A 25250-nucleotide genomic window follows, 5' to 3' on the forward strand; every position below is an offset into this window, starting at 1 on the left:
CATACATGTGTATGTATGTACATGTCATTTGAGACCATATAAGAGCTTAAATTTTCTCAAACTTGGGTATAAAAATTAGTGTACGCAATACAAATTCAGTTCAAAGTAATCTGAGTTTGGCCAACTTTTCATGTAACAAATGTTAAATTTTAAAATTAGTTTTTTGCATCTGTGCAATTCAAACTCTGTATGTTAACTATACAATTTTACAAAAACTGTCTCTAACATATATTAATTAGCCCAACAGTCCACATTCTGTTTCTTAAGTTATATATTATTAGTTTTACTTAAACAACTCGATTAGCTTTACATTTGGAATTTAAAATTGATTTAGCCAAAGTCGAAGCAACTTGTGTATTATGTAAAATTCTATCCATCCATCTATAACAACACACATTTTACTACTCTTTTAGGTGCGCCGCAATGACTTGCCACTGTCTAATAGCAATATTCTCAATAACGACAACAACAACCAGGACAACAGCAACAGCAATAAGAAGTCACTGGCTGAGCTCCGCTAGTCAGGCAAACCAAGTCTGAGGGCAGGACATGACAGCGAATCAATTGAATTCAATCAAATTGCCACAAACAACTGTCTACGGGCAGAGCGGGGAGCAGGTGAATGTGGTGGTGGCAACGCAGTCGTAAACACGCCAACACAAGCAACCGCCACAGCAACAACAACAACGACAACAACAACTAGAAAATCCGCCAGAAAGGCGAAACATTAATGTAGCTACAAAATGGGCGCCAATTCGTCGACCCGATCCGACCCAAATCTGCACCAGGATGATGACGGTGAGTAAACTATCAAACTATAATATTTTTATTAGCTGCAAACTTATATAGAAAGAGAACAAAAGAACGGCTTTTCATATACAAAATAATTGAACTTTTGATTGATATTGACTCGAGCTGTCATACGATAGTCTTCAGTTATGAGGAGCTGATGAAATAGGGAGTTAACTTCATGTCTAAGAGGTTAGTTTATATGGAAATGCCCAGACGGACAGAAGTAGAGGCTTTAAAGGTTTCAACAGACCCCCTGCCAATCAATAGCACTGTTCAACAAAGAAACATGTTCTTACATCAAGTAATTTGATGCTGAAAGCAATTTAAGATATTAAGAACGAAACTTTTGAGAAAATTCCAAGTACAAATTTTACCACTTTCAAACTGAATTTCATTGTTGCACAGTGTAATTTATATATGTACATATATGTACAATTAGTCGTTTCAGAGTCGCTTCTTCTCCGTTGGGTTTCACCTTTCATTTAAAAATTCTAATTGACTTGCCAATATGAAATGAGCTGAGCTCATCTGGCTAATAAAGCAGGGCCAAGGACGAGCCATTGGCTTGAGCTCTAAACAAACAGTCGGCAGCAGACGGCATAACTGAGTAGCTATGGCATAGAAATTCTAAATAATTATAGTATTTGCAGCATCGACTCTTAGCACGTGGCGCAGAGCTTTTGAAATTGGGAGACGGCCATGGAGCGTCTGGATGAGCTTTGCCTGCAGCTGATATTGCAGTATCTCCGACTGCCCGATCAGCTGGCCATGCTGCAGTGCGATGAGCGTTGCTATGCGCTGCTGGGCAGCCTCTGGCGTCGTCAGCTGACGCGGATCGAGCTGAATCTGCTGCAGGTGCCGATCTGCACATAGATCTTTGAGTTCCTTATCCTCAATAGCTGCCGCGAGCTGCGAGTGCTCAGGCTCAACTATGTGGACAAGGAGAAGTTTGAAGTGCTGGTCAGGCATAGGTTTCCCAAGCTCCAGATGCTCCAGATCGATGCGCTGCCTCCCTTTTTCCTCTGCCATCAGAAACAGCGTCAGCTAAAGGAAATAATACTCCTTGAGAAACATGAGGAGAGTGCCGTGAGCCCGGTTGAATCATGGACTGCAAATACAATAAACAAAATATCTTTAAAATAGCAAAAATTTTATTTTATGTAAGCAACAGAGTCTATTAATAAAATTGTATAAAACTTGGCCTATCTCAGATTGACAGATAAATTAAATGCCAGATTGACAAGCTGATTTATTATCAATTGATTGACTAAGTATCTGATTGATCGAATCATTGAATGATTGGTGATTGACGAATGAAAGGCTGACTGACTGAATAACTAACATAATGATTAACCCGCTTATTGACTGACTGACTGATTGACTGTGGGCCTGATGATCTCTAAGCACTCTTCAAATGTTTTCAATATTTCTGTTTATTGATAAGCTGATTGAAGGAGTTTACTGAAATATTACTTTGAATATTTTTAACAATATTCCAAACATGAAAATTCTATACAAATTCTATAATATAAATTTTTATAATACATGCAATTATAATTTTCAGTTAATTTTGATCATTTTCAAATACTTCGCGCCATTGGCAAGGGCAGCTTTGGCAAGGTAAGTCGACGCGCTGAATGCGGCTAAATGAATGTTGTAAATCTGCGTGTGCTTTACAGGTGTGCATTGTACAGAAGCGGGATAGCGGTGTCCTCTATGCCATGAAATATGTTAGCCGTTCAGTGTGCGAATCGCGCGGCGCTTTGGGCGGCGTGATTAAGGAGGTGGAGCTTTTATCCTCATTGGAACATCCATTTCTAGTGAATTTATGGTTCTCCTTTCAGGGTAAGTATGCACACACACGCACACACTTACGCAGTCACTCACACATCAACAGTCACATACAGTCACATAGTTACATATGCAAATGGCGAGGCTCACCTGTAGAGTGAGCTTCACCGCCGCTGATTGCCAATCAAAATGCAAATTAACTACTCGTATGTGCATTTCTTTTGATGTCAGAGCACTCACTTGTTCCACATATCTATCTTCTTGAACTTTTGACTCCTTACACACACACACATGCATATCTGTTATATATGTGTGTGCGCGCTGCTGCGGATCAACCAACACAGATGAGGAGGATTTATTCATGGTCTGCGACCTGTTGACGGGCGGTGATTTAAGATACCATTTACAGAACCGAGTAGGTTGTTACTATTGCTGCTGCTGCTGCTGCTGCTGCTGCTAAAATGAAACTTTACGATTCTCAACCAACATATGTATTTCGAATTATTCTTGAACATCCTGACAGGTGGAATTCTCTGAGCAGAGTGTGGCCTTATTAGTGTGCGAGCTGGGCAGTGCCCTGGAGTACCTACAAACACATCGTGTGATCCACAGGGACATTAAGCCCGATAATATTCTACTGGATGATGCAGGTAAGTTTAACAAATAAGCAAAACACAAACACATACTCACACACGCACACACACATTAACTCCTATAGTCAACAGCAAGTTGGCAAGCAGTTTTTTGGCCAAGTTCAACAAAGAGCCAAAAAGCATCCATAATTCATTACAATATGTCCTACGTTCGTGCTCAAAAATTTATTGATTTCATGTGCAAGGGAAAGTTTTGTGCCCAAGCGAATACTTGAGAGCAGCCTCAAATTATTCATATGCTATGCCTGCCTGTCCTGCCAGGCTAAGCAGCATTCATGCCGCCTCCCACCTTCCACCCTCCACCTTTCAACTGCTAACTGCCAGCTGCCACCTTCCATCTGACACTTGCCCCTTGGCTACTTAACATATCTTATTTATTTAGCTGGAACGTATTTACATTTAAATTTATGACCAGACAAATTAATGTATTTTTTGTTTTGATAAGGAATAAAGCGTGTTATATGTGTTATGAGATTAATTCTTATAGTACATTAAAGCTGTAATATATAATTTAATAAATTTAAGACCAATTTTCCTGGATTAAATATGAGCAATAACAAACAAAGAGTAGAATCAATTCTAAACTGTTCAAGATATTATTTTGTTTCTATTTAAATATTCATTTATGCCATTATGAAATCTTATGTATAGCATATCACGTAAATGAACGAAATCTTATATATACGTATGTATCATCTATATTAAATATCACAATAGTTATATCAATATAGCTATTATATTGGCTTTAAAACTTTCCCACACAAATTTATATGAAAGATGGAAATATATTTTAAAATAAAAAAAAAAGTTTAACTAGAAAAAAGCTTATTTCTTTTACATCAAAGTATTTCCTCATCACAGAGCATAATTATAGCTTCATTTACTCATATAAAATTTCTATTGATTTTTCAATGTTTTATATCGAAAATAAATTAACTAATTAAATGCCTGATTGCAATTTAACATATTATTAAGAATATTTTATTCCCCCTTATTCAACAACTTCATTTAATTGGCTAAATGAAATTTAAGAATTTTAAACGGTTCATACCCGAACATTTTCGTGTATATATCTTTTAATTGTTGTCAATCATTATTGATCTTCCAGTTAATAAATGATTCAGGTTTAATTATATTTTAATGGTCGCAAAAGATTTTTAGCTTAACAATAAAAATATGAATCTCAATTTGTCATGCGAAAAGAGAATGGAAATCCCAACTGCAATCGCTGAATATTTTCAATTCAATTAACGGCACACACACAAACATACACCTACACTTATACAGCCATACACTAACAGTTCAAAAGTCAATATCAATGGTCTACGGGTAATTGGAAATCAATTACGTGCACTTAATTGCAGGACACGCTCATTTGACTGATTTTAATATTGCAACGCGGTTGCAGAAGGACTCGCTCGCCTGCAGTATGTCGGGCACGAAGCCATACATGGCGCCAGAGGTCTTTATGTGCGCACTGGAAGAAGTTGGTAAGTGGTAAAAGTAACACACACACACACACACACAGAGGGTGCAGTAGGGCACAGTGGGTGCCATGGGTGCTCCATCCTGCCGACACGACAAATCAAATTTTAGCCGGTCTTGCAAAAGTGAAAATTAAAAGTAAGAATATTGCAGCTGGGTGTAACGAGCTGCTTAATACTCGCCTTTAGTGTACTCATATTATTAAACGTGTAAGAAAATCATATATGCAAATTAGAAATTAGAATAGATTATTTATGGGTGGGAAAACAGAGTATCTATCGTTGCGATGCCACCAATCAGAGTTTATCAGGGGGAAACATAGCTCATACATCTGATGGTTTGCTTCAGTTGAGTCCCTAAACGAAATCCCTAAATAATATTTTGCAAAGAATATGAATATATATATATATGTATATATACTTGGTGCATTTTCACTTCTCCAATATATGCATATAGTTTTTTAACACATTATATGTGGCGGGTATACCAAGAGCTGATATTCCAATTTTCATACAGGCAAGCGAGCAGCTAACTAAAGTCAATATACATATAACTTGTTAACTTGTTGAATGAGTGACAAAAAAAGGCAAGCTTAATTAAATGTTTCCGGTTCTTTGCTTAATCCAATTTGCAGCCGGATACAGTTACCCGGTGGATTGGTGGTCCCTGGGCGTTGTGGCCTATGAGATGAGGTCGAACACACGACCATTTGTGCTGCACTCGCATACGCCGCTAGTGGAGATTAAGAATATATTGAACAGTGCGGTTCATTATCCGCATTACTGGAGTCACGAATTTATTGATCTGCTGCAAAAGGTGAGTACGCACTCCAGGGAAAATTCAAAGTCTAAATCTAATTTGATTCTGACGTTTCTAGTTGCTCTGCGTACATCCGGGCGCACGGATAAGCACTCAGCAGGAACTGCATCAGACGCCGCTGTTGCGGCATTGGGACTTCCAGCAGGTGTTGCAGAAAAGTATAAAGCCCGCATTCAAGCCGCCCGAGGATCATCTCAACTGCGATCCCTGCCTGGAGCTGGAGGAGATGATTGTCGAGACGCGGCCGCTGCACAAAAAGAAGAAGCGACTGGCCAAACAGCGGTCGGCGCAGCGGGACAGTGATCCGGAATCAACGCTCATCAAGGAGTTCATTGTCTACAATCGCTTCAAGGAGCTTAAGCGCAAGGCCATGGAGCAAAAGGAAAGCGACTGGCAGCGCGAACTGGAGCTGGCCATGGCCAATTCCATTGTCAACAGCCTGGCGCCCATACAGGAGAAGCCCACATCATCGCAAGCCACGCCCACATCAACAGCTAACAACGCCTGTGGGCGATCGCCCAGCTCGCCCTCGGACGGCCAGCCCAAAGAAAGTGATATCATTGAATTTATAGATCGCACACCATCGCCACAGGCGGCACAGGCGACGACCACGTCGCGTAGATTCTGCTGCAAGACGAACACAATACGGGAATAGAGAATGTAGATTTAATCCAATGCACCAACTAGTCCACAGGTTTCACACCTACGCATAGCTAAACACACCTGCAGTCAATCCAGTTACAAAATTTGCATGGAGCTGGCCTGAAACGTTTTCCATATGAATTCGAATAGTTTTAGCAAGACACAAAATAGTCTGTTCAATTAATAGACCAACCAACCAAGGCCAGCCTCATCGCCCGACCCATGTCTGAGCTACCGAAACCTTCTACAAGGATCAAATTAAATATTTTTCGAGCAAGCATTAAGCCATATAAACCATATATAGTAACAATTTGTAACCACAGGAAACAGGAACCGATGCCGATTTGCACCTTTGTATATACAAATACTATATATAAACTATTTTATAAATGTTGCAAGTGCTTCTGTTTTCAACTGTATATACACACATATATATATATATATTATTATCTAATGTATTTCGATATACATTTACACCTATTTTTTAGATGTTAGCCGAAAATCAAAATAAATGGTAATGTCCCCTAAGAATGCGTCTACATATATAATAATGGAAGGGATAATTCAAAAGCTGGGTCAATTCCATTTTTTTGTTTTTTATTTTTATTTCAAGTTATATTTCATTCATGTTTCACATAAGTTTTTGTTTTAATTTGTTTTCTTTGTATAAAAAAGAGTAAATAATTACGGTTTGTATGTATAAATGTTTGCTTTCTGTTGTTGTTGTTGTTGTTTTCACAAATTTCTTGATCTTCATTGTATGTTAAAATATATTTAATTGTATGGGTTGTGTTCGTGTGTATAAATGTATGTTTGGGGCGCAAACACTAACCAAAAAAATTACAATATTTTATTGTTCGTTTTTGTTTTTTGTTGTTTCTTTCAGCAAAAATGCAACATGTTAATAGTTTGTTAATTCAAATGTTTTCAATCCAGTGTTCTTTTTTTTTCTTGTTTTAAATTATTTTTATATATTTTTTTTTTGTATTTTTGCTTTTTTTCTGTAGAATTTACGAATATCAACATTTTATACACAGATCCCTCAGCCATAAAACTATGTATTCTCCCCCGAGACAACAGCTCAACTGTTCTCGGGGTCGTATGCAATCAGCCTTTGGCTGGGGATCGTGTGTTAAAGTTCAGAGGAAAATGTTAGAAAATCGTAAAATATTTAATATATATTTATACATATATATATAATTTTTTCCTGCCATTTGAGAAAGGACAAGTTAGTGAAGTAGGATTAATACCTAGCTTGAAATGATGATCCACTTGCAAAATGTAGATCGAGTATTTCATAAATATTATTTATGTTTTTGTTATTATTGTTTTCTTCATTTAACGAATTCTTGTCGTAGTGTTTTTCTTTTAAGCAAAAACAAATGCACTTGTTTAGAAAAAGCGTCAGAGTTTTCGATAAGGAAAAACGAATTATTGCTGTCGCTTAAGTTTTGTTGTGTTAGAAAGAGAGAATGAGAAGAAACTACAAGCTGAACATTGAAAATTATATGAAAGTGTGTGGGTATGAGTTTTCCTTTTTTTTTTGTTTTTTTCTTTTTTTTTTAAGTTTGTATGTATGTTTGTGTGTTTGTATGTGTGTGTATGATGTATGTGTGTTCTTTGCCGGTTCTGGAGCTCAATTCAGTTTGTGTGTTTGCTTTGTTTGTGTTACTTTTGCGTTGTGTCTAAACAAAATGTTACTCTTTTTCGTTGAACTCCACATGTGGCGCTGGCGGCGGACATCCGCCGTGGCCTTTTTGTGGCAGCGCTACCGTATTGGTCATACTATACTGTGGTTGTGTCCACAGACTCAATGCGTGAAGCGCCACCCTCGCCGACATTAGCAGCACTGCCGTCCTCGCCATTCACATTGGCATTACCGCCCTCACCAGCGCTGGTGTTGCCACCAGCATTCTTTTTGGCGCCAAACTTAAGTAGCTCCACATTGACATTGATGGTTTTCGTTTGCATTGGTGCATTCGCGGTCTCGGCTGGTGGCTCTTCGGCTCCCGCGTTCGGTGCTGATTCACCACCGGTGGTGATGGTCAGCGAGAGATCGTTTAGCGACTTGAGCACCTTGTCAACATCATCTTGAGTGCTTGGAGCGCCATTGCGATTTCCAAAGTGCAAGAAACACTTTCCAAAATGACCTGCACATCAAATTGAACAATTTAGCATATTTATTGTCTTGAGAATGTTACCGGTTGTAAACTTACCCTTCCATGTAATCGACAATGGATTACATTCGCGTTTACGCAGCTCTGTCTTCAGATCCTTAACGCGAATGTCGCGTGTCAGGTTTGTCAATTTAACACAGAAATCACGATGCGGACGATTCTTCTTCTTAGGGCGACGTTCACCCGCACCACCCTCATCAAATTTACGATCCTCACTCTTAACACCAACCTCGACTCCAGACTGGTCGCCCTCAGACTGCAACGAACGATATTCTTAGTACTAGATTCCAAAATAAGGAATTAATTATTATTTACCTTGTTTGTGCGTCTGCGACGGTTGATAAAACGACCTTTACGGCGTGGTGTACGCTTCTGCGTATTATCCTGTGTTAAAAAGATATTTGTTTAATAACAATCAATTCAAATTCAATTCAAATTTAGCAAACGTACGCCTTGTTGTTCGTTGTCAGTCTGTGAGGTGGTGCGTCCTGGGTTTCCTCGTTGGAAGCGACGACGCAACGGTCCACGACGGCGTCTACTATTCTGATGCTGCTCAATATCGGTATCCTCCTCCTTCAATGTTATCTTCTTGCCCGATTTCTCCAGCTGCTCCTTAAGTTGCTGCAGCACAGGCAAAATTTTCAAACGACGTTCAGACAACAGTTCCCAGAAAACACCACTTGGACGTGGCAAGCGCTTGGCCACACGTATCACCTCGGTTGGTGTTACAATAATGTCCACTGGTGTATCGTATTTTTGGAACAAGTTAACGGGCAAAGTATCAACAACCTGCACGTCATGCACAATTGTTACAATGGCCGTTTCTGGGGTTATGACGCCCAGCTCAATGAGCAAACCAATGTCCAAATCGGCAAAACCGTTGCCACGTCCAATGCGATAGCCATCACGTGATACGACCACCGAACCAATGACAACCAGATCGAGCTTCAGATTGGTGTCAAGACCAATTTCCGAACGGAATTTTTGTATATCCTGGACACGCAATGCTTCTTTCTTCTGCTCATCGGTGGCGTCGGCCGGCACATCGACTTTAAGGCAAAGCGCGGGCGAGTCGCGAGTGCTGGGCAAATATACGGATTTATTGGCCAGCAAGGACAATTCCTTAAAATCGTGCAAGGCGCGATCAATGTTCACTTTGATGTGCTCTATAAAAACGTATGCACATTATAGAGGATATCTTTTGTCTGGCTATTAGATAAAAAGCATTACTTACGTGCTTTCTTAAACTCCTCCTCCTGAATGAGCAATGCAGCGGCCTTATCGGCATCAACAAACGCAGGAATACGGTTGAAAATGCCATTGAAGCCGATTCCAACTTTGCCCTCCTGGATTTTCTTCCAAGTTTGAACGCGCAGCGAGCGCTTTGTTGGCTCTGCGGGCTGAGCTGTTAATGACATGCCTATACATTAGTTAGCTGTTATCAACAGGTATATAAGATCTTTATAGCCAATATCGGTTACTTTAAATATAGGAATTTCGTTGCTTTTCTCAATATATTTACAAATTATATTCTATATGCATGAATCAACTTTGCGTGCTGCTATCGTTGTTCATGGATGGCGTTCAATAAACACAAACAAACGCGACTGCCGCGCTAGAGAACAGATAGCAGACTAACAGAGAGCACGGAGCACGAACCACAAAGCTGAACGAGCGCCTGTTACATGAATGCAGCAGAAGCAAATCTCGCATTACCGGCACCAAGCGAATTCATTTTGATTTGTCAGCAGTTGTTTTCTTATCGCTGACCCATGATTAAAGCATGTCTGTTATCACATCAGGTTCATGTCGCCCTATACTTCTATGTATGGCTGATAAACCGGTTTTCACGCCCAGTAAAAAGATATTTGCCGCACTTATTCAGTTAGAGTAATAGCTAATGGCAATATGTATAACGAACAAAAAACTTCTAAAAACATTTGCTGTCGTCGCTCCAAAAAAAATAGAAGTAAAATAATGAATTTAAAATAAATACATACCTACATGTATTTATATTAGGACAGTAATTAAAATTGCAAAGAGCAAAGCTAAAATTAAGTGCTTTGTATATGTGTGCGTGTGTGTCCAAAACATTAAAAATATCGATATTGACGTATGACCAATAAGTTGGCAACTCTGCGGCAACGCACACACACGCACTCACTCAGTTCCAAACATACACACATACACTCACACAGCATTTCTCAGCGATGAGCGCATCAAGACGCGCGAATTTTTCAATTAATATGTATGTAAATGTATATGCAAAATGTAGTTCTGTTGCTGCTGCTTCTGTTTCTGCTTGCAGGAAGAGCAAGGGAACAGCAACACACATGCACACGTACATACCCAAACTTGTAGTTCGGCTAACTATGACATTAGCGCGAGAGCAAAAGGAAAGAAAAAAGAAATAGAAAAGAATGTACAACATAGTCATATGGGCCAAGAGCAGCTAGAACGGTTGCCGAAATGATTCATTGCGTACTATTTGGGAGTTTAAAATAGTAATTGCAGCACTTGTAGCATTTTGAGCATAAAATTGCGCGCTCCGGTGACGTAATGAATAGGAGAAAACACACAAAACTATATTCTTGAGCAACAAAATAAAAGCTCATACGAATATATGTAGAAACGTTTATATACATATGTATTTGTGCACTTCCATACATACACATTTGTTAATTGTTGTTCTTTTTGCTGTACTTCTTTCGTTGCTCGTTTTGCTTTCCGTTTTACAGTTTTCTAATAGAGAAATGACAGACAGTATGTCAGCTCGTATTTACCGCTAGAATAGGTAAAAAAAAATTCAAGGAAATATGGCGGCAATTTGACAACTTTTGTCATTCGCTATAAAAAAAATGGCCGTACGAAAAAAAAAAAAAAAATGGGCAGGCAGGGGTGCTCCTCTGCCCTTGTTCCACTTTTTATGTTTATAGGGGCAGACCGCAAAGAACGATATTACAAATATTTGGCCCGGCAAATAAATACTTAAATACATACACATTTATATATCTATACGTACATGCGAATGACTAGGCTCGCAAACAGAAAATTCTATCCCTCACCCCGAAAACTTACTTGTCGATGATACCTCCGCGGCGGCGGCAGCGGCAACGGGAGCTTCGTTGCTTTGATTTTCCATCGTTTTTCGTTTATAAGTTGTGTACTTAAACTGTTCTTTTTGCCTTTTTCTTTTTTTTAACAATTTATTTTTCTTTCACAAGTTTACACAAGTTACAGAGCAACGTCTACCTTCTCCGGCTGCTTCCAACAAACCACGTTTCTCACCCGATGAAATTTCACTATATCGATATTGCAATGTATCGACAATAGCTCTTCTTCACGATGCACGAACGATTGCACTGTTTTTCAGTATATTTTTACAATTATTTCTCGATGTTAGAAAACAAAAACGCGCAATCAAAAATTAATGAAAAAAAAAGAAAATCAAAATTATAACCAGAACAATCAATCACTAACACGTATTGCAATGTTATGAAAAACTGGTGCAAATCCAATTCACCTTATGTTGACAAAAAAGTCAATGATGAAATGTTTGATGTGATTTAAAGTTATGTGAATCGATTTCAGTTTGAAAAGTAAACATATATTTTAAGTTTAATCATACTACCAATGAGATAAGAAATTTTCTGTTAAGAACGAAAATACATGTTTGTATTAACGGGGTGCCAATATCTGGGTATGTAGGAATAATTTGAATAAAAATAGTGAGAACAAAACTACTGGATGGCGGTAAAATGTCGACGAACGTACGATATCGATAGATTTATATACAAAATACTCGATTTACTCGTGGTATTTTTTAATTCTGGTATTTTAGTACAGAAAAAGCAAACAAAACAAACGAAACCGCGAGTAATGAACAGCGTACCGCGTACATTATGTCACAGCTGTTTTTCACACAACGTGGAGCGGTCGGTTGCTCGAATTTATTTTTTTAATTTCTTCAATTAAAAATCAGCCGGTGCTCGCTCGATGCACAACTCGAGGAATTATGCAATTTTCACTGGACTGCTCTGCGCAGCACGCTCAAGGCTCGCCAACGGATCTGCCATTGACAAACGTTCATTTCAGAGAGTTGCAGTGCAGCTGTCGCGTAATAGAAAGCATGAGACGAATGTCTCGGCGCTTTTTAAGCCGGTTCAAGTGCAGGCCAATGTCGATGATGATGATGTTGGCTCCGAGCTGGTGGGAAAACTGGAGAAGTCAGAATTGTTGAAGATTTTAAATAAATTTGCCCAACGCCGCGAAATCAAAGCACTTTGCAGCGAAAATGGACTGGATTGTAAGTAGTAAACGATATTCTTCAAATATTGATCTTTGATCCTAACGCACAGCCTGCCAGCTTATCTGCAGCAGCAGGCCTTCGGCTCATTTCGCCGCTATTGCATCGAGGCTGAAAATCTGCCAGTTGACGTCCATATCACTTTCAGTGATATAATGCAAGGCGCCGGCCATATTGACGACATCTTTCCCTATTTTTTGCGCCATGCCAAGACCATGTTTCCTCATCTTGACTGCATGGATGATTTGAAAAAGATATCAGACTTGCGGCAACCGGCCAATTGGTACCCAAATGCTCGAGCCATAACGCGCAAGATTGTGTTCCATGCCGGACCCACAAACTCTGGAAAAACGTATCATGCGATGGAAAGATATTTGAGTGCCAAGTCAGGTGTCTATTGTGGACCACTTAAGCTGCTCGCTACCGAGGTATACAACAAAGCAAATGAGCGTGGAACACCATGTGATCTTGTTACTGGCGAGGAACGCAAGTTTGGCATTAGCGATACCTCGCCAGCAAACCATGTGGCTTGCACCGTGGAAATGACCTCAGTCAATACGCCTTGTAAGTGCAAGTGATCTGTGACTTATCACTTTTTAACTCCTTGTACTTCACCAGATGAGGTGGCCGTCATTGATGAAATACAACAAATACGCGATCAGCAGCGTGGTTGGGCTTGGACACGCGCCTTTCTGGGTCTCATTGCCGACGAGGTGCACGTCTGCGGTGAAGCGGGCGCACTGGAGTTGCTTGAGAAGATATGTGAGACTACTGGCGAAACGGTCGAGGTGCGTCGATACGATCGCCTCACTGAGCTGACGGTTGAAGATTCGGCTCTGGGTTCTTTGGACAATGTTATGCCTGGAGATTGTATTGTCTGTTTTAGCAAAAATGACATCTATACTGTTTCGCGAGAAATCGAAGCGCGGTAAACGAGTCTTAAATCTTAATCCGATGTATTTCCTTAACTTTTGCACTTCATATCTTTTAGTGGCAAGGAAGTCGCTGTTATCTATGGAGGTTTACCACCTGGTACAAAATTAGCTCAAGCTGCCAAGTTCAATGATCCTTCGAACAGCTGTAAAGTAATGGTGGCCACCGATGCTATAGGCATGGGCTTAAATCTGTAAGGTTAACATTGCTGAGATATTTAAAGATATTTTATTAATGTCCTTTATTGCAGAAGCATTCGTCGCATTATTTTCTACTCGTTGGTTAAACCCACAATGAATGAACGTGGCGAACGTGAGATCGATACGATTTCTGTGTCTTCTGCCCTTCAAATAGCCGGACGTGCTGGTCGATACCGCACCCAATGGGAGCATGGCTATGTGACGGCCTTTAAATCGGAAGATCTGCAAACTCTCCAACGAATACTTAGCCAAACGCCAGAGCCTTTGAAACAAGCTGGCCTTCATCCCACCGCTGATCAAATAGAGCTGTACGCTTACCATTTACCAAATTCGTCGTTGAGTAATCTAATGGATATATTTGTGAATCTCTGTACTGTTGATGATTCCCTTTACTTCATGTGCAATATAGAAGATTTTAAGTTCCTGGCAGAGATGATAAATCACGTACCGCTTCCACTTCGCGCACGTTATGTTTTCTGCTGTGCGCCCATCAATCGCAAGATGCCTTTTGTGTGTTCCATGTTCCTGAAGATAGCACGACAATATAGCCGCAATGAGCCTATTACCTTTGATTTCATTAAAAGAAATTGCGGCTGGCCGTTTAAGCTGCCTAGAACTATATTGGATCTTGTACATTTGGAATCCGTGTTCGATGTCATGGACTTATATTTGTGGTTGAGGTGAGAGGTGGAAATTGATTTGTTTGATTCAGCTCTTTTATGATTACTATTTTCTTGTAGCTATCGTTTTATGGATCTGTTTCCTGAGGCAGCCCATGTGCGGGAGGCCCAAAAAGAACTGGATGAGATTATTCAGCAGGGCGTATTCCAAATAACTCGACTGTTGAAGAACACTGAGGCAGGTGTGGAGAGCGATACCTCGACTTCCCATATGCGGCGCATGACTCACATAAAGGAGCCACGAATTCCCAGCGCATCGCGTGGCCGTCTAACGGAAAGACTCCTTGCACAGGGCCTACTAACCCCAGGCATGCTCAGCGAGCTGCGTAAGGAGTGGGATGCACAACAGCTTGCACAGCCAAATGCAGTAGGCAGCTCTAAGGACCCGCAGGATGGCGCCACCGACAGTGATGATGATGATAGTTATGCGGCAAATACAAAAAATACAAAAACTCGGCGAAAGCGCAAAAAGTAGTAGAAATAGTAGATGGATATATTTTTGTTGTAGGTAACATTGGTCGACATTAGATCGACGTGTCTGTTGTTTATGTTATCAATTTATTTTGTAAGTCACAATTATGTAATATTAAAATTATTATTTTAATAATCAACAATGACAATTTAATTGCTTTAAATTGAAAAATAGAAATTTGTAATCTATTCCAGGAAAATCCAATCACTTCATTCATTGTTTTTCTTGTTCTTTCTTTCTTCTTTTTTAATGGAGGGAGTTACTACAAAGAGTCTGAAGTACTTTACAAATAAACTTCAATTTATTTGCATGACTTTCCACTGATGTATCATAATAATCATAATAATAATAGATTCAAGACATGCACACATAGAAGCTTATTTAATAAATATGTTTTTATAAAAATGACTTGACAAGTTTTAAGTGTGTTTGTTTGTCCATTCCCCCAAACATTGTGTGTCCAAAATTAAATGTATATTTATATATGTGAATATATACATATATATGTATAGATTAACTTTTTATATCGCAAAGTTTAGTAACAACGAACACATATTCAATTTGAATTTGTGATTATAAAATATTGGACATCAAAAACATACAGATTGTTAAAAAGATACAAATATATATATGTATGTATATATATGTGTATGTAATAAAATATTTAAACTAGCTTTAAGGTTTTAAGGTTTCATGTTCTTGTTTTTGTTTTTTTTTTGTTTGCATATGAGCAATTGTTGTACATAGTTTAATACTTGCTGTGACAATTAAAAAATCAATTTAGTACATACATTCTTTAAAGCTTTCCATTTTCTTGCTATAGTTTAGATAGTTCCATTCCGCTTCAAGCCCGCACAAACCCCTTTGCTATATATAAGTATATAGAATTTGTTAACAACATTAAATGTTGCTTTACATATACAATTATGTGTGCCCCAAGCAACCCGCATATAAATATGATTAAATGTTGCTGGCTTCAAATTTCCAAATTTCTTATCAATATCAACTTCTCTCTCTTTCTCTTTCTCTATCTCTATCTCTCTGACTCTGTTTCATCTTATGTTCGGTTATACAATACATTTTTGTTTGTGCGTATTTATTAAATTTGTATCCATAGGTACGGAAATTTATTTATTCATATAAAAAACTGTAACAATGCGAATGAATTTTCTTGTTGCTTTTGTAATGTGTTATGCGTTGGCTACAATTGTTGTTTTTTGTTTTGTTTTCTTATTAATTTGCAGATTGTTAACCAGAACAGTCTGTAATTGGATAGGATTACGTTTTGATAGTTGTAAATGTTCTGATTAATAATTTGTTAATATTTTGCTTTCGACACTTCCAGATGTTATGAGGCTTGTTTCTTGGCCCTTATTGCATAGCAAAATGTTCTGGCTGAACTGTTTAACAATGCTAAGTAAGGTATTTTATAATTTTTCCATTTTTTGTTGTATTTTGGTATTTTCTATTTATAATAATGTAATAAAAAAAGTGCTAGTCGTGTTAGACCGTCAAAACCTTTGCGGGTAAATATTTGCGTTTGAGTTGCAGAGAAATAGTAATTCCAAAAAATTCACATGCGCTTGACATGTCGCCCCAATGCTTCTTTGTTTTCTTTACATATCGTATTCATTATCACAAACAATTATAAAGTTTAAATTTTTCATCTGTTTTTTTCCCCTTTTTTTCGTTATAGTAACAAGTTATGCTTATGCAGCTGCGTACAAAAATTTTAATATTCTAATTAATTGTTTTTTGTTTTTCTCACACTTTATAATAAAAATGTGTGCTTGCCAAATTTGATTTGTTTCCAAGTTACAAATACTCTTTTGTTGCCCACCCGTGGGCCTTTATCTGGTCTAGCCAGATCTTTCAAAAATTACAATATGTAGTCCTTGGGGGAGCACAAAGTTATCGATCAGCGATCGATACCAATGGGTTCTCCACATCTTTCCAAAAAAAAGCTCCTATCGAAAAGTCGAAGGTAACCTTCGAACCTTTCTACACAAAATCCAGCTCCAGGCCGGGCTCAATGTCGACTGCAACCGCATTGTCTGCAGGGAATTGAGCCTCGTCTGACTCCTTACGCGCTTTATCCTTGGACCGGTCCTTGAACGCAGCAAAGCTCAATTTCTTGAGCGCTCTGGTGCTGCGTCCCGTGGACTGGCCCAACTGCTCGAATCAGGAATCCACCAGCACATGCCAACGCGCCAATATCTCACCTTTTGGCATTTCACAAACATCGGCCCAATGCGCACACTCCTCCGGTCCGGATGAGTTTAGTCCGAGGCTAAACCAACCGACCATCTCATTCTTCTTCATATGCCTCTTGGCATACACCGAGATCATCAGCGTCACATCGTTCAGCTGAAACAACGCCACCTGGAACGCAAAGGTCTCCTTGAATAGCGGATTGGGTCCACGTCTTATGGACGTCTTGGCTCTCGAGATCTCCTGGCCAATGCTGCTGACCATGCACAGCTTCACATACGTATCCGGCGCCTTGTTCAGCGTCAGACTGCGAAACTGACTGCCCTTGATGATCTCGACACTGAGGCGACCTGTCACTCCGTTGTAGCTCAGACCCAACAGCAGCTCCGAGACACCGCCATGTTGCATGGAGGATGTGGAGCCGGCACTGTCCGATCGGGCTAGACTCAGCAGATCGCTGGTCGAGCCCAACAGTGACGTTGTGACTCGTGGCTCCAGCGGCAGCCACAGATTTGTCTCCAACTCCAAGTCCACGGTGGCAAAGCTCACATAGGCCTCGCCAATGAGCCGCTCCTTGCGCAACCGCTCACATCCATACAGACGCACACGCAGACCCATGTTGTTGACGTCCTCTGGATTGACACGGTGCAGCAAAAAGCTCTCCATATACTGCGGATTCTCGCCACTGCGTATCTTGGTCTTGTGCTTCTGCTTCTTATTGGGCAGCATCAGCATACGCACCTGAATGGGGAAAGGAAGATACACAACATTTGTTTATATAATAGACTTTCGATGCTCACCTGTGTGTGCGTCTGCTGGCCATTGGGCAAAGGTGGCAGACTTCTCGCCTGCATCACATGCACCGTCATCTTCCTCATTGGCGCATCGTACAGCAGCGACATCTCCAGCTCAATGGGTCCACGCGGAGCTGTGAGCTTTGGATCGCTAACCAGCATATCGTCCGACTTGATCGAACGCAAGTCGCTGGTATCAAAAAGAGGTTCCTGGTGGAAAGAAATGAAGAGAATGAATAATGAAATTATCTAAACAGTTGTAATGTTTTTACAAGTGTTTTCCGAGATATATTTATCAATTAATTATTTTGCTATTTTCATCAAGACCTTATGTTTGACTATGTAAGAGTTCGTATTATTAAAAAAAAAGTTTGATTCAAGTTAAATTTAAGATAATTTATAGCAATCTTATGAATATTAGAACATCCTATAAGCAAGTATCGAATTGCCTAAATAGTTAAAGGGCAGCCATCTGACCCACTCTGAAACGCGAGGGTCGTATTTAATTAAAAAGTTCCTTCTTTTCGTTCACCTAACAAAGCAACAAATACGCATATCATGCTAAGCAACTAACATACGCATTAAAAATTAACATCTCACATCCCCCATGTCAGACTCCCCCCCCCCCCCCCCCCCCCGATATACTCGAACACTTTCTTAACTAGCTCAAAGCATTAATATTATTCTTCATAAATTGTGTTAAAAAGGTTCTTTAAATCGATTTCCTACGCTAAGACTCTAAAGTTATATTTTCTGAAAATTTTGGAAATGATTTAATATTTACATCATCGTTGTTGTTGTTGTTGCTGTTCGTAGCTGTGCTATTGATGGTATTGCTGTTGCTGTTGTTGTTTTGATTGTAGTTATGATTTGTTATGCTGCTATTGTTGTTGTTGTTGTTGTTTAAACTAGTAGTAATTGGCACCACAACCACGCTATCCCTATCCTTTTCGATCTTTTGTGGCAGCACGTCGACTTTATGTTGATATTTTTGTGACTTGGCATAGGAGTGTCTCAGCGCTGACACAGCCGGCACAGCTGCAAAGGTAACAAGTATTATACATTATATAGCCAATATCCTTGTCGATTAGCGTCACTTCTTTTACCTCTGCTGTCGGCTGTCAAAATGCCCGTTTGACTGTCGACAGATGCCTCGATGGAATCATTGGAGCTGCACTCGCTATGGGATGACGGTATGCCGACCTTGCCCCGTTCAGCAATGGCCAAAGGGTCACGTGTCACTGTCACCCTCTGCAGGTCAGCCTGATGATAATTGAAACTGTGGCCAGTCAACGGATTCCGTTGATCGATGCCCATGCCATAGCCTACAAATTTGCCATTCGGCAATATATTATTGTTCTGCTGATGCCAGCGCAGGCGTCGCAGCATATCCTCCTCCGAATCGGAGCTGGTGTTCTCATAGCGACGTTTGCGTGCTAAGTGCGAATAATAATTTGATAATCAAATAAGTATGCGCAGTGAGTCAGCGAGTCTACTTACTAATCTTCTGCACGCATTTGGCTGCCAAGTGTCGCTCGTCACAGCAGTTGATGCCATGGCGATGATGAAAGCAGCATCTGCGACTTATATATAAGAAGAGCAACAAAAGTAGCACCAAGACACCAAAGAATGCACCCAATAAGGTTGTGACCTCAACAGTACCTGCAATAGATTTTTATTTTATATGTAATCATTGAAATTGAGTCAAGTGAATCAGGAGTGCCATAGACGGGAATGTTCGACTGGAAGATACCCTGACCCTTACGCAGCGTATGCGTTCATTCCGAAGGACAAACAGAGATCACTGGACCGTCTTGAACTTGAATATATACATATACTTTATAGGGGCTGTCACGCCTGCTTCCCCGAATAAGACAAATATAATACCAATATTATAGGGCGAATTAATGTGGTGAGAATTCGTTGTAGAGTATCCTTACTCGCAGAGATCTATTTGTGGTTTTTAATCGACTAGAAACATAAATGAATAAACTATCTGTTAGACTAAAAGCTCGTATGCAACCTAATATAAGAAATATTCATTAGTAATTAATATCATATTAATTAATAATATGGAAGGCAATTCCATTCTCTTTATACATATGAAAGTCTTGCTAATAGGTATTAAATGAAAGAGGAAAAAGGGCAGCCCTGCCATTGACCACCGTTCAAACACAGTCAACGGGAAACCCCATATTTGAGTCAAACAAATATGTACTACACCTCCAAGTCATTAGGTTTAACTTTGTTGTTCACCGGCTAATCATTAATCAAATGGACACATTAATCCTGTTAAATGTTTTATGAAAGCTTTTCTAGCCAAGTTCAACGAACACATATTCGAAATTTTCCACAACTAATTGTAAGACAACAAACCATTCGACCTATCCCACCATACCCCACTCAGTTGGTCATTCAGTAAACAAATGAAAATTGACATTGACAAAACGTACCCAATGTAACAGTGCTATCCACACCAGATGTAACAATCATGTTGGTTGTTCATGCGTAGAATTGTGTTTTGGTTTTTTTTTATATATTTTAAATATTGCTTTAGTCGGAAATTATATGCCTATGTTTCAATTGCGTTTTGATTACTATTGAACTATATTACAAAAGCTCCACATATGACAGCACGCAGTGAAGCACGGTAAAAATTCAATCGATTTTTCACAGGATAATGAATATTTTGTTGACCGAGAATCCGAATTGCGATTGAGTCGAACAAATTATATTCTAATAATATATACTAAGAATATTAATACACTTTTCAAAGCCTTTATTTATTTGATACAATCTAATTACACAGTAAAAAATTAATTTTTTTTGAAAAATTGAAATCAATTTTTTTTATTAAATTTTTGTTTTTAAAATATTCAACATTTTGTTGCACGTCCGGCACTGCCTGTAGCTAGTTTATTAATAATTATGCACTGGCTGTTCGAGCACTTGAAATATTTTTTACTTGAAGAGCAGCAAATAAAAGTAAAAGGATTTCAAAGCTTTCCCCCACATCCTGTGTGTGTACAAGTAACAGTGAAAGCTGCAGCTTGACAAATGTCATGCCAAAACAACTGTTGCTTTGTTACGAATCAGATGTGATTATGTAAATGAACAATTTACGTTTGCTATTTTTTTTTAAATATACTTATTAATATTAAATACAAATTATTTAAAAATTATTTAAATATAAATTATTTTCTTAATTGATATTTTATAAATTTGAATTTGAGCTTAGTTTTCTTTCTTATCGATGTTAATACAGCAGAAGCTATCGATAGATGGGGACCATCTCTAAATCGATAGGATAACGTGTGTGTTACATTTCGTATGTGTCCAACTAAAACGCGATTTAAACCATGAAAAAATGGCAAAGAATAAATCAACGGTGTATTTAGGCTATGAAGATGAGGAAATTACAGCCAAGCAAGCTGCCTTCCTCAATAGCTGTACAAATAAAATAGGTGGCACTCCAGTAAGTACATGAGATGGTCGATTTTTCAAGTCCTGTGACAGGACTCATCCCAAGTATTTTAACGACAGTCAATGTTCTATGTAATTAGCGATGTATCTGTGTTATGACACACAAAACATACATACATCTATCTAATACCATAGAGCACTTGACTTCATTAGTCGAATGGGAGAAGTTGTCGTGAGGCAAGTCCTTGTGTGCTGTAACAGCTAAGTAAAAATCTATATACACACATACATTCAAACACACAATCAATCAATTGCTTAGAGATAGTATATAATTAAAATTGATTTTTTCCAATAGAATTGGCCGAGACATGAAGTGACTGTGCCCGTGTGTCCGCTTTGTGGCATGGTGCGTCCTTTGATCGTCCAAATGTATGCGCCTCTGGACCGCTCGCAGTTTCATCGCAATCTGTATGTGTTTGCCTGTGTGAGCCCGGCCTGCTCGCAAAATCAGAAGAGTTGGGTGTGCGTGCGCACCCAGCATCTCGATAATCAGTTTGATGTCATAACCGAGCAATCACCCAAGTTGGTCAACAAGCAGAACAAGAAGAAGAACAAGTCAAGTGCCTTGCCCAAGGTGAATTGGTGTAGCGGCGCAGATGACTGGGGCTGGGGCGAGCCAGAAATCGTGGATGAGGCTATGGATCAGACGGCCGATGACGAGCAGAACGAACGAAATGGCAATGTGAGGCCAATTGGTTTGCAATATGAGAAGCCCGACGAGGACTTCGAGATCTCAGGAACAGTGGCCCACGACGTCGCAACGAAGCTGGGCGATGATGACGATGACGATGAAAGTACCTCGGCTGAGAATGATTTGGTCTGTGGCTTTGGGCAAATCGATATGAATTCGCCAGAGAAAGCTGGTGAGGATCCGAATGCCAATTGCGCGGCTGCAGTATTGCCAACGGCAAGTGCGGATGGAGCTGGGGCAGGTGGAGGTGCTACGGCAATGATATGCGCTGAAATCGAGGGTCCTGAAACGGATGTTGTGCTCGTCGATACACCCAAGAAACCGGAGCGGGATCTGATTGCATTGCTAAAGCACACCTCGTTGCCGGCCACGCTGGGCCCGTTGTCCCAGATCAAGGACCTAACCCTAAAGTCAATTTACATTGCCGTGGATGTTGAGACAAACGCAAAGCAAGAGGAGTACGATAACTATGGTGGCTCGCTTGCAATGGATCACATTCGCGATTTATATCAAGAGTACAAGCTGCAGGATGAGAATCCAGCGCGTTCGCCAGTCGCCGGCGGCAGCGAGGCGTGTGATGAGCAGGAGGCGTACGAAAAAGCGCTACCTGCCCATGGGGATGTGGTGTTTCACAATTTTATCACAACCATACAGAAAAATCCAGGACAGTTGTTGAGGTATTTATGAAATATTTGAATTGAATTTGTACTTTTATTGAATCAAATCTCTTGCAGATATTCGCGTGATGCTCATCCGTTGCTGGCGGCACCGTTGAACGAGCCGCTGCCAAAGTGTCAAAACTGCAAAGGCGAAACCATATGCGAGGTGCAGTTGTTGCCAACATTGATCCCAAAGCTGCGATTTCAGCAGAACTCCTGCAACGCCCCAATCGAGTATGGCAATGTGTTAGTTTTTACTTGCTTGAAGAGCTGCTGGGATACGCCCGATCAGATGCGGTACGAGCACGTCGTGGTTCAGTCCGAAACTTAGATCAACAACTCCAGTTGAAGAAAAGATCAATTTATTTCAATTGCTAATTGCATTAGCTTAGAGAATGAAAAGCTAAGCTTTTTCACTTATCCTAGGATGATTTTATGCTCTAGTTGTTAAGAACGTTGTACGCTTTTAGAGAGCAAATGCCGAATAATCGCATAGTTGCTAACGACTCGTTATTTCCACTCACACTAAAAACTTTTAATTAGAGAAACGCTATGCAATTTGTTTTATTTACACAAAATCAAAGTTATGAAAGCGGCGCATCGGCATCCAGATGATAGCTCTTCACGGCGGAGAACCATAACGGCGGATACTTGGCGGCTGTTAAATCGAATTCAGAGCTTTGCTCCACCTTGTTCCTTTGCTGCACCAAGGTATAGTTGGACCAGACCAGTTGGGCAAACCGTCGCTTGGGCGAGTTCATGATGCGCAGCTCAATTACATATTGCGTGTTAGAGCTGTCGTCGTCCCCGGGCATCACACTACCACGGCGATGTCGCTGAGTCGTGGTCCTAGCGAGCTGCTGTGTCTTCTGTAGTATCAGCGTGACGGTGCTACCAAAGAGCCTATAACGACCGCGCAGCACATCGGGGCGTACATGATAGAGCTGCTTTAGCTTGTTTACACCCTGCGCTGGCTCATCCGCACTTGTCATCATAAGCACCTTTCCATCGGGCAGAAAACGGATATAGCGATAGTATTCGACTAGCTGCAACGGCCTGTAGAACTGATCCTGAAAGCTGTTTTCGCCCATGCGCAAGTAGGTGGTTTTGCTGATGTAGCAACCATTGAATAGGACACGCTCACGCCTTATAAACATATCCCGCCAGGACTCGTAGCATGCACCACCGTCCTTGGCATCCAAGGTGCCCACATTGTGGCCCCACACTCTGTGAGATTGAAAGATTACGTCAGCTCTTGCTACAAATACATATATAACATTCCGTTACTCACTTGACGCAGGCCAAACGCCAAAGCTCCTCGTCTCTTCCATAAACATAGAAACCTTTGCATACAGCCGAAAACTGTTCCAAGGAACGCATATCCAGCTGGGAGGACACCACCCAACGTAAAATATTCATTATGATCTCAGGCGGCAGATCGGAAATGTGCATTCTATTGCCCGTTGTTAAAACACTTGAATCGCGGCTGTTTAGGACGATTTTGCCTCCGTAGATTTCTTCACAGCAAAGGTCACGCAGGAACTTCTCGTACAAGCCATCAATCGGCTCCACATCTTTAGCATCTGCATCGGCCAAATCTAGTTGCTTAGCAAAATCCCCGGGTAGGTTATGATATTTTTTGTTGGCATCAACCATCAATTTTTGCTGCTCGTAAAACTTAAACTCAATATCAGGTACCATTTGGGTGGCTTTGCGGTAGTAGGCTAGAGCATCGTACACTTTGCCTCGCTGTTCCAACTCCACGGCTGTCCGATAGAGCGTCTCAGCCCTGGCTTGTGCCTCAATGTCACGAATGCCGGATGGCTGTTCGTTAGCCTGCGAAGATTCGGTTTGTCCATGGCCATGAAGCTCGCGTTGCCAGTTTACACGGAATTCATCGAGCTCACGGCTTTGGTAACCGGAAGAATCCTCCGGCTCGGACATTTCCGACATTGAGTTGTCTGTGGTGAAATGCGTTTATTAGTAATGGTGCCATATCTTATCTAACGCAAATTCTAACCTGTAATTACTTTTTTTTTTCTAGTAAAGTGTTCGCTCTAGCTCTATATCCAGTTCCATGTAAAAATCAAAAGCGGTAGACACTATTATGAACGGTCGGGCGTATTGTTGATAACGGCCGCACGCTTGTTTACCCATGGATTTTAAAGTGGCTTTCCGCTGCATGGACAATTTATCAGGCAGTCGAATTGTTTGGCACAGAAGCCCCACTAGGTGAATATTTTTAGTAAATATTTTGCTGCGCAATGTTTTTCTTTTAAAACTATCGATTACTCTTCTACAATGGGTACATCAACCCGATAGCCACATGTAATGCATATGTACACTTGATCGTACAATATGGTACCATTTATAGAATTTAATACTAAGAGATATTAAAACTTTAGATAATGAAAGAGCAATTCAAAAATTGTATACCACAAACTTATGTAGTACATATATAT

At 40.1% G+C, this 25250-nt stretch overlaps 6 protein-coding genes and 1 pseudogene across 18 annotated transcripts in view; 4 read left to right on the plus strand and 3 right to left on the minus strand.

Annotated features, from left to right (window-relative positions):
* Positions 1-7385, plus strand: part of LOC108608686 (serine/threonine-protein kinase 32A) — a 34327-nt gene extending 26942 nt beyond the window's left edge. For 9 of the 11 annotated variants that reach the window (XM_089462817.1, XM_018000181.2, XM_089462819.1 and 6 more), the window contains 8 exons: positions 414-798; positions 2357-2412; positions 2472-2637; positions 2928-2998; positions 3107-3233; positions 4601-4726; positions 5356-5537; positions 5599-7385. In XM_089462817.1, coding sequence (XP_089318943.1) covers positions 744-798; positions 2357-2412; positions 2472-2637; positions 2928-2998; positions 3107-3233; positions 4601-4726; positions 5356-5537; positions 5599-6195 — 1380 coding nt within the window. In that variant the 5' untranslated portion in view covers positions 414-743 and the 3' untranslated portion in view covers positions 6196-7385. Of the gene's footprint in view, positions 1-70; positions 188-413; positions 799-1819; positions 1953-2356; positions 2413-2471; positions 2638-2927; positions 2999-3106; positions 3234-4600; positions 4727-5355; positions 5538-5598 lie in introns of those variants that run through there. The other 2 variants (XM_089462821.1, XM_089462825.1) reach the window with 2 other exon arrangements.
* LOC108608688 (uncharacterized) lies at positions 1492-1997 on the plus strand (annotated as a pseudogene).
* lost (methenyltetrahydrofolate synthase domain-containing protein lost) lies at positions 6763-11813 on the minus strand. 2 transcript variants are annotated; one of them, XM_018000178.2, is made up of 6 exons: positions 11438-11813; positions 9594-9779; positions 8810-9525; positions 8675-8743; positions 8399-8615; positions 6763-8332 (listed from the first exon to the last, which is right to left on the minus strand). In XM_018000178.2, exons 1-6 carry the CDS (start codon positions 11499-11501, stop codon positions 7968-7970), a joined length of 1617 nt encoding a protein of 538 aa, XP_017855667.1. In that variant the 5' UTR covers positions 11502-11813; the 3' UTR covers positions 6763-7967. The 2 variants fall into 2 exon arrangements, with proteins under 2 accessions (XP_017855667.1, XP_017855668.1); XM_018000179.2 differs by having other exon boundaries at positions 9594-9764; positions 11438-11802.
* Positions 11814-11915: 102 nt separating this feature from the next.
* Positions 11916-15092, plus strand: Suv3 (Suv3 RNA helicase). Of its 2 annotated transcripts, none has more exons than XM_018000908.2 (7): positions 11916-12059; positions 12342-12665; positions 12726-13229; positions 13284-13593; positions 13657-13791; positions 13849-14478; positions 14539-15092. In XM_018000908.2, exons 1-7 carry the CDS (start codon positions 12029-12031, stop codon positions 14951-14953), a joined length of 2349 nt encoding a protein of 782 aa, XP_017856397.1. In that variant the 5' UTR covers positions 11916-12028; the 3' UTR covers positions 14954-15092. The 2 variants fall into 2 exon arrangements, with proteins under 2 accessions (XP_017856397.1, XP_089318942.1); XM_089462816.1 differs by having other exon boundaries at positions 11988-12129; positions 12201-12665.
* Positions 14975-21004, minus strand: Syt14 (Synaptotagmin 14). Its single transcript, XM_018001036.2, has 6 exons — positions 20409-21004; positions 19456-19617; positions 19062-19391; positions 18740-18993; positions 17962-18165; positions 14975-17902 (listed from the first exon to the last, which is right to left on the minus strand). The coding sequence occupies exons 1-6, from the start codon at positions 20446-20448 to the stop codon at positions 17132-17134; spliced, it is 1761 nt and encodes a 586-aa protein (XP_017856525.1). The 5' UTR covers positions 20449-21004; the 3' UTR covers positions 14975-17131.
* A 229-nt stretch (positions 21005-21233) lies between these two features.
* trus (programmed cell death 2 like trus) lies at positions 21234-23341 on the plus strand. The gene is made up of 3 exons (XM_018018331.2): positions 21234-21430; positions 21734-22806; positions 22864-23341. The coding sequence occupies exons 1-3, from the start codon at positions 21323-21325 to the stop codon at positions 23117-23119; spliced, it is 1437 nt and encodes a 478-aa protein (XP_017873820.1). The 5' UTR covers positions 21234-21322; the 3' UTR covers positions 23120-23341.
* On the minus strand, positions 23299-25130 carry LOC108621167 (F-box only protein 9). The gene is made up of 4 exons (XM_089462826.1): positions 24942-25130; positions 24809-24851; positions 24080-24749; positions 23299-24015 (listed from the first exon to the last, which is right to left on the minus strand). The coding sequence occupies exons 3-4, from the start codon at positions 24739-24741 to the stop codon at positions 23373-23375; spliced, it is 1305 nt and encodes a 434-aa protein (XP_089318952.1). The 5' UTR covers positions 24742-24749; positions 24809-24851; positions 24942-25130; the 3' UTR covers positions 23299-23372.
* Between the last annotated feature and the right edge of the window lie 120 nt (positions 25131-25250).

Source organism: Drosophila arizonae, chromosome 2 (assembly GCF_054131065.1).
Source record: "Drosophila arizonae isolate 15081-1271.41 chromosome 2, UAZ_ARI_1.0, whole genome shotgun sequence".
In the NCBI taxonomy this organism is placed as follows: Eukaryota; Metazoa; Arthropoda; class Insecta; order Diptera; family Drosophilidae; genus Drosophila; species Drosophila arizonae.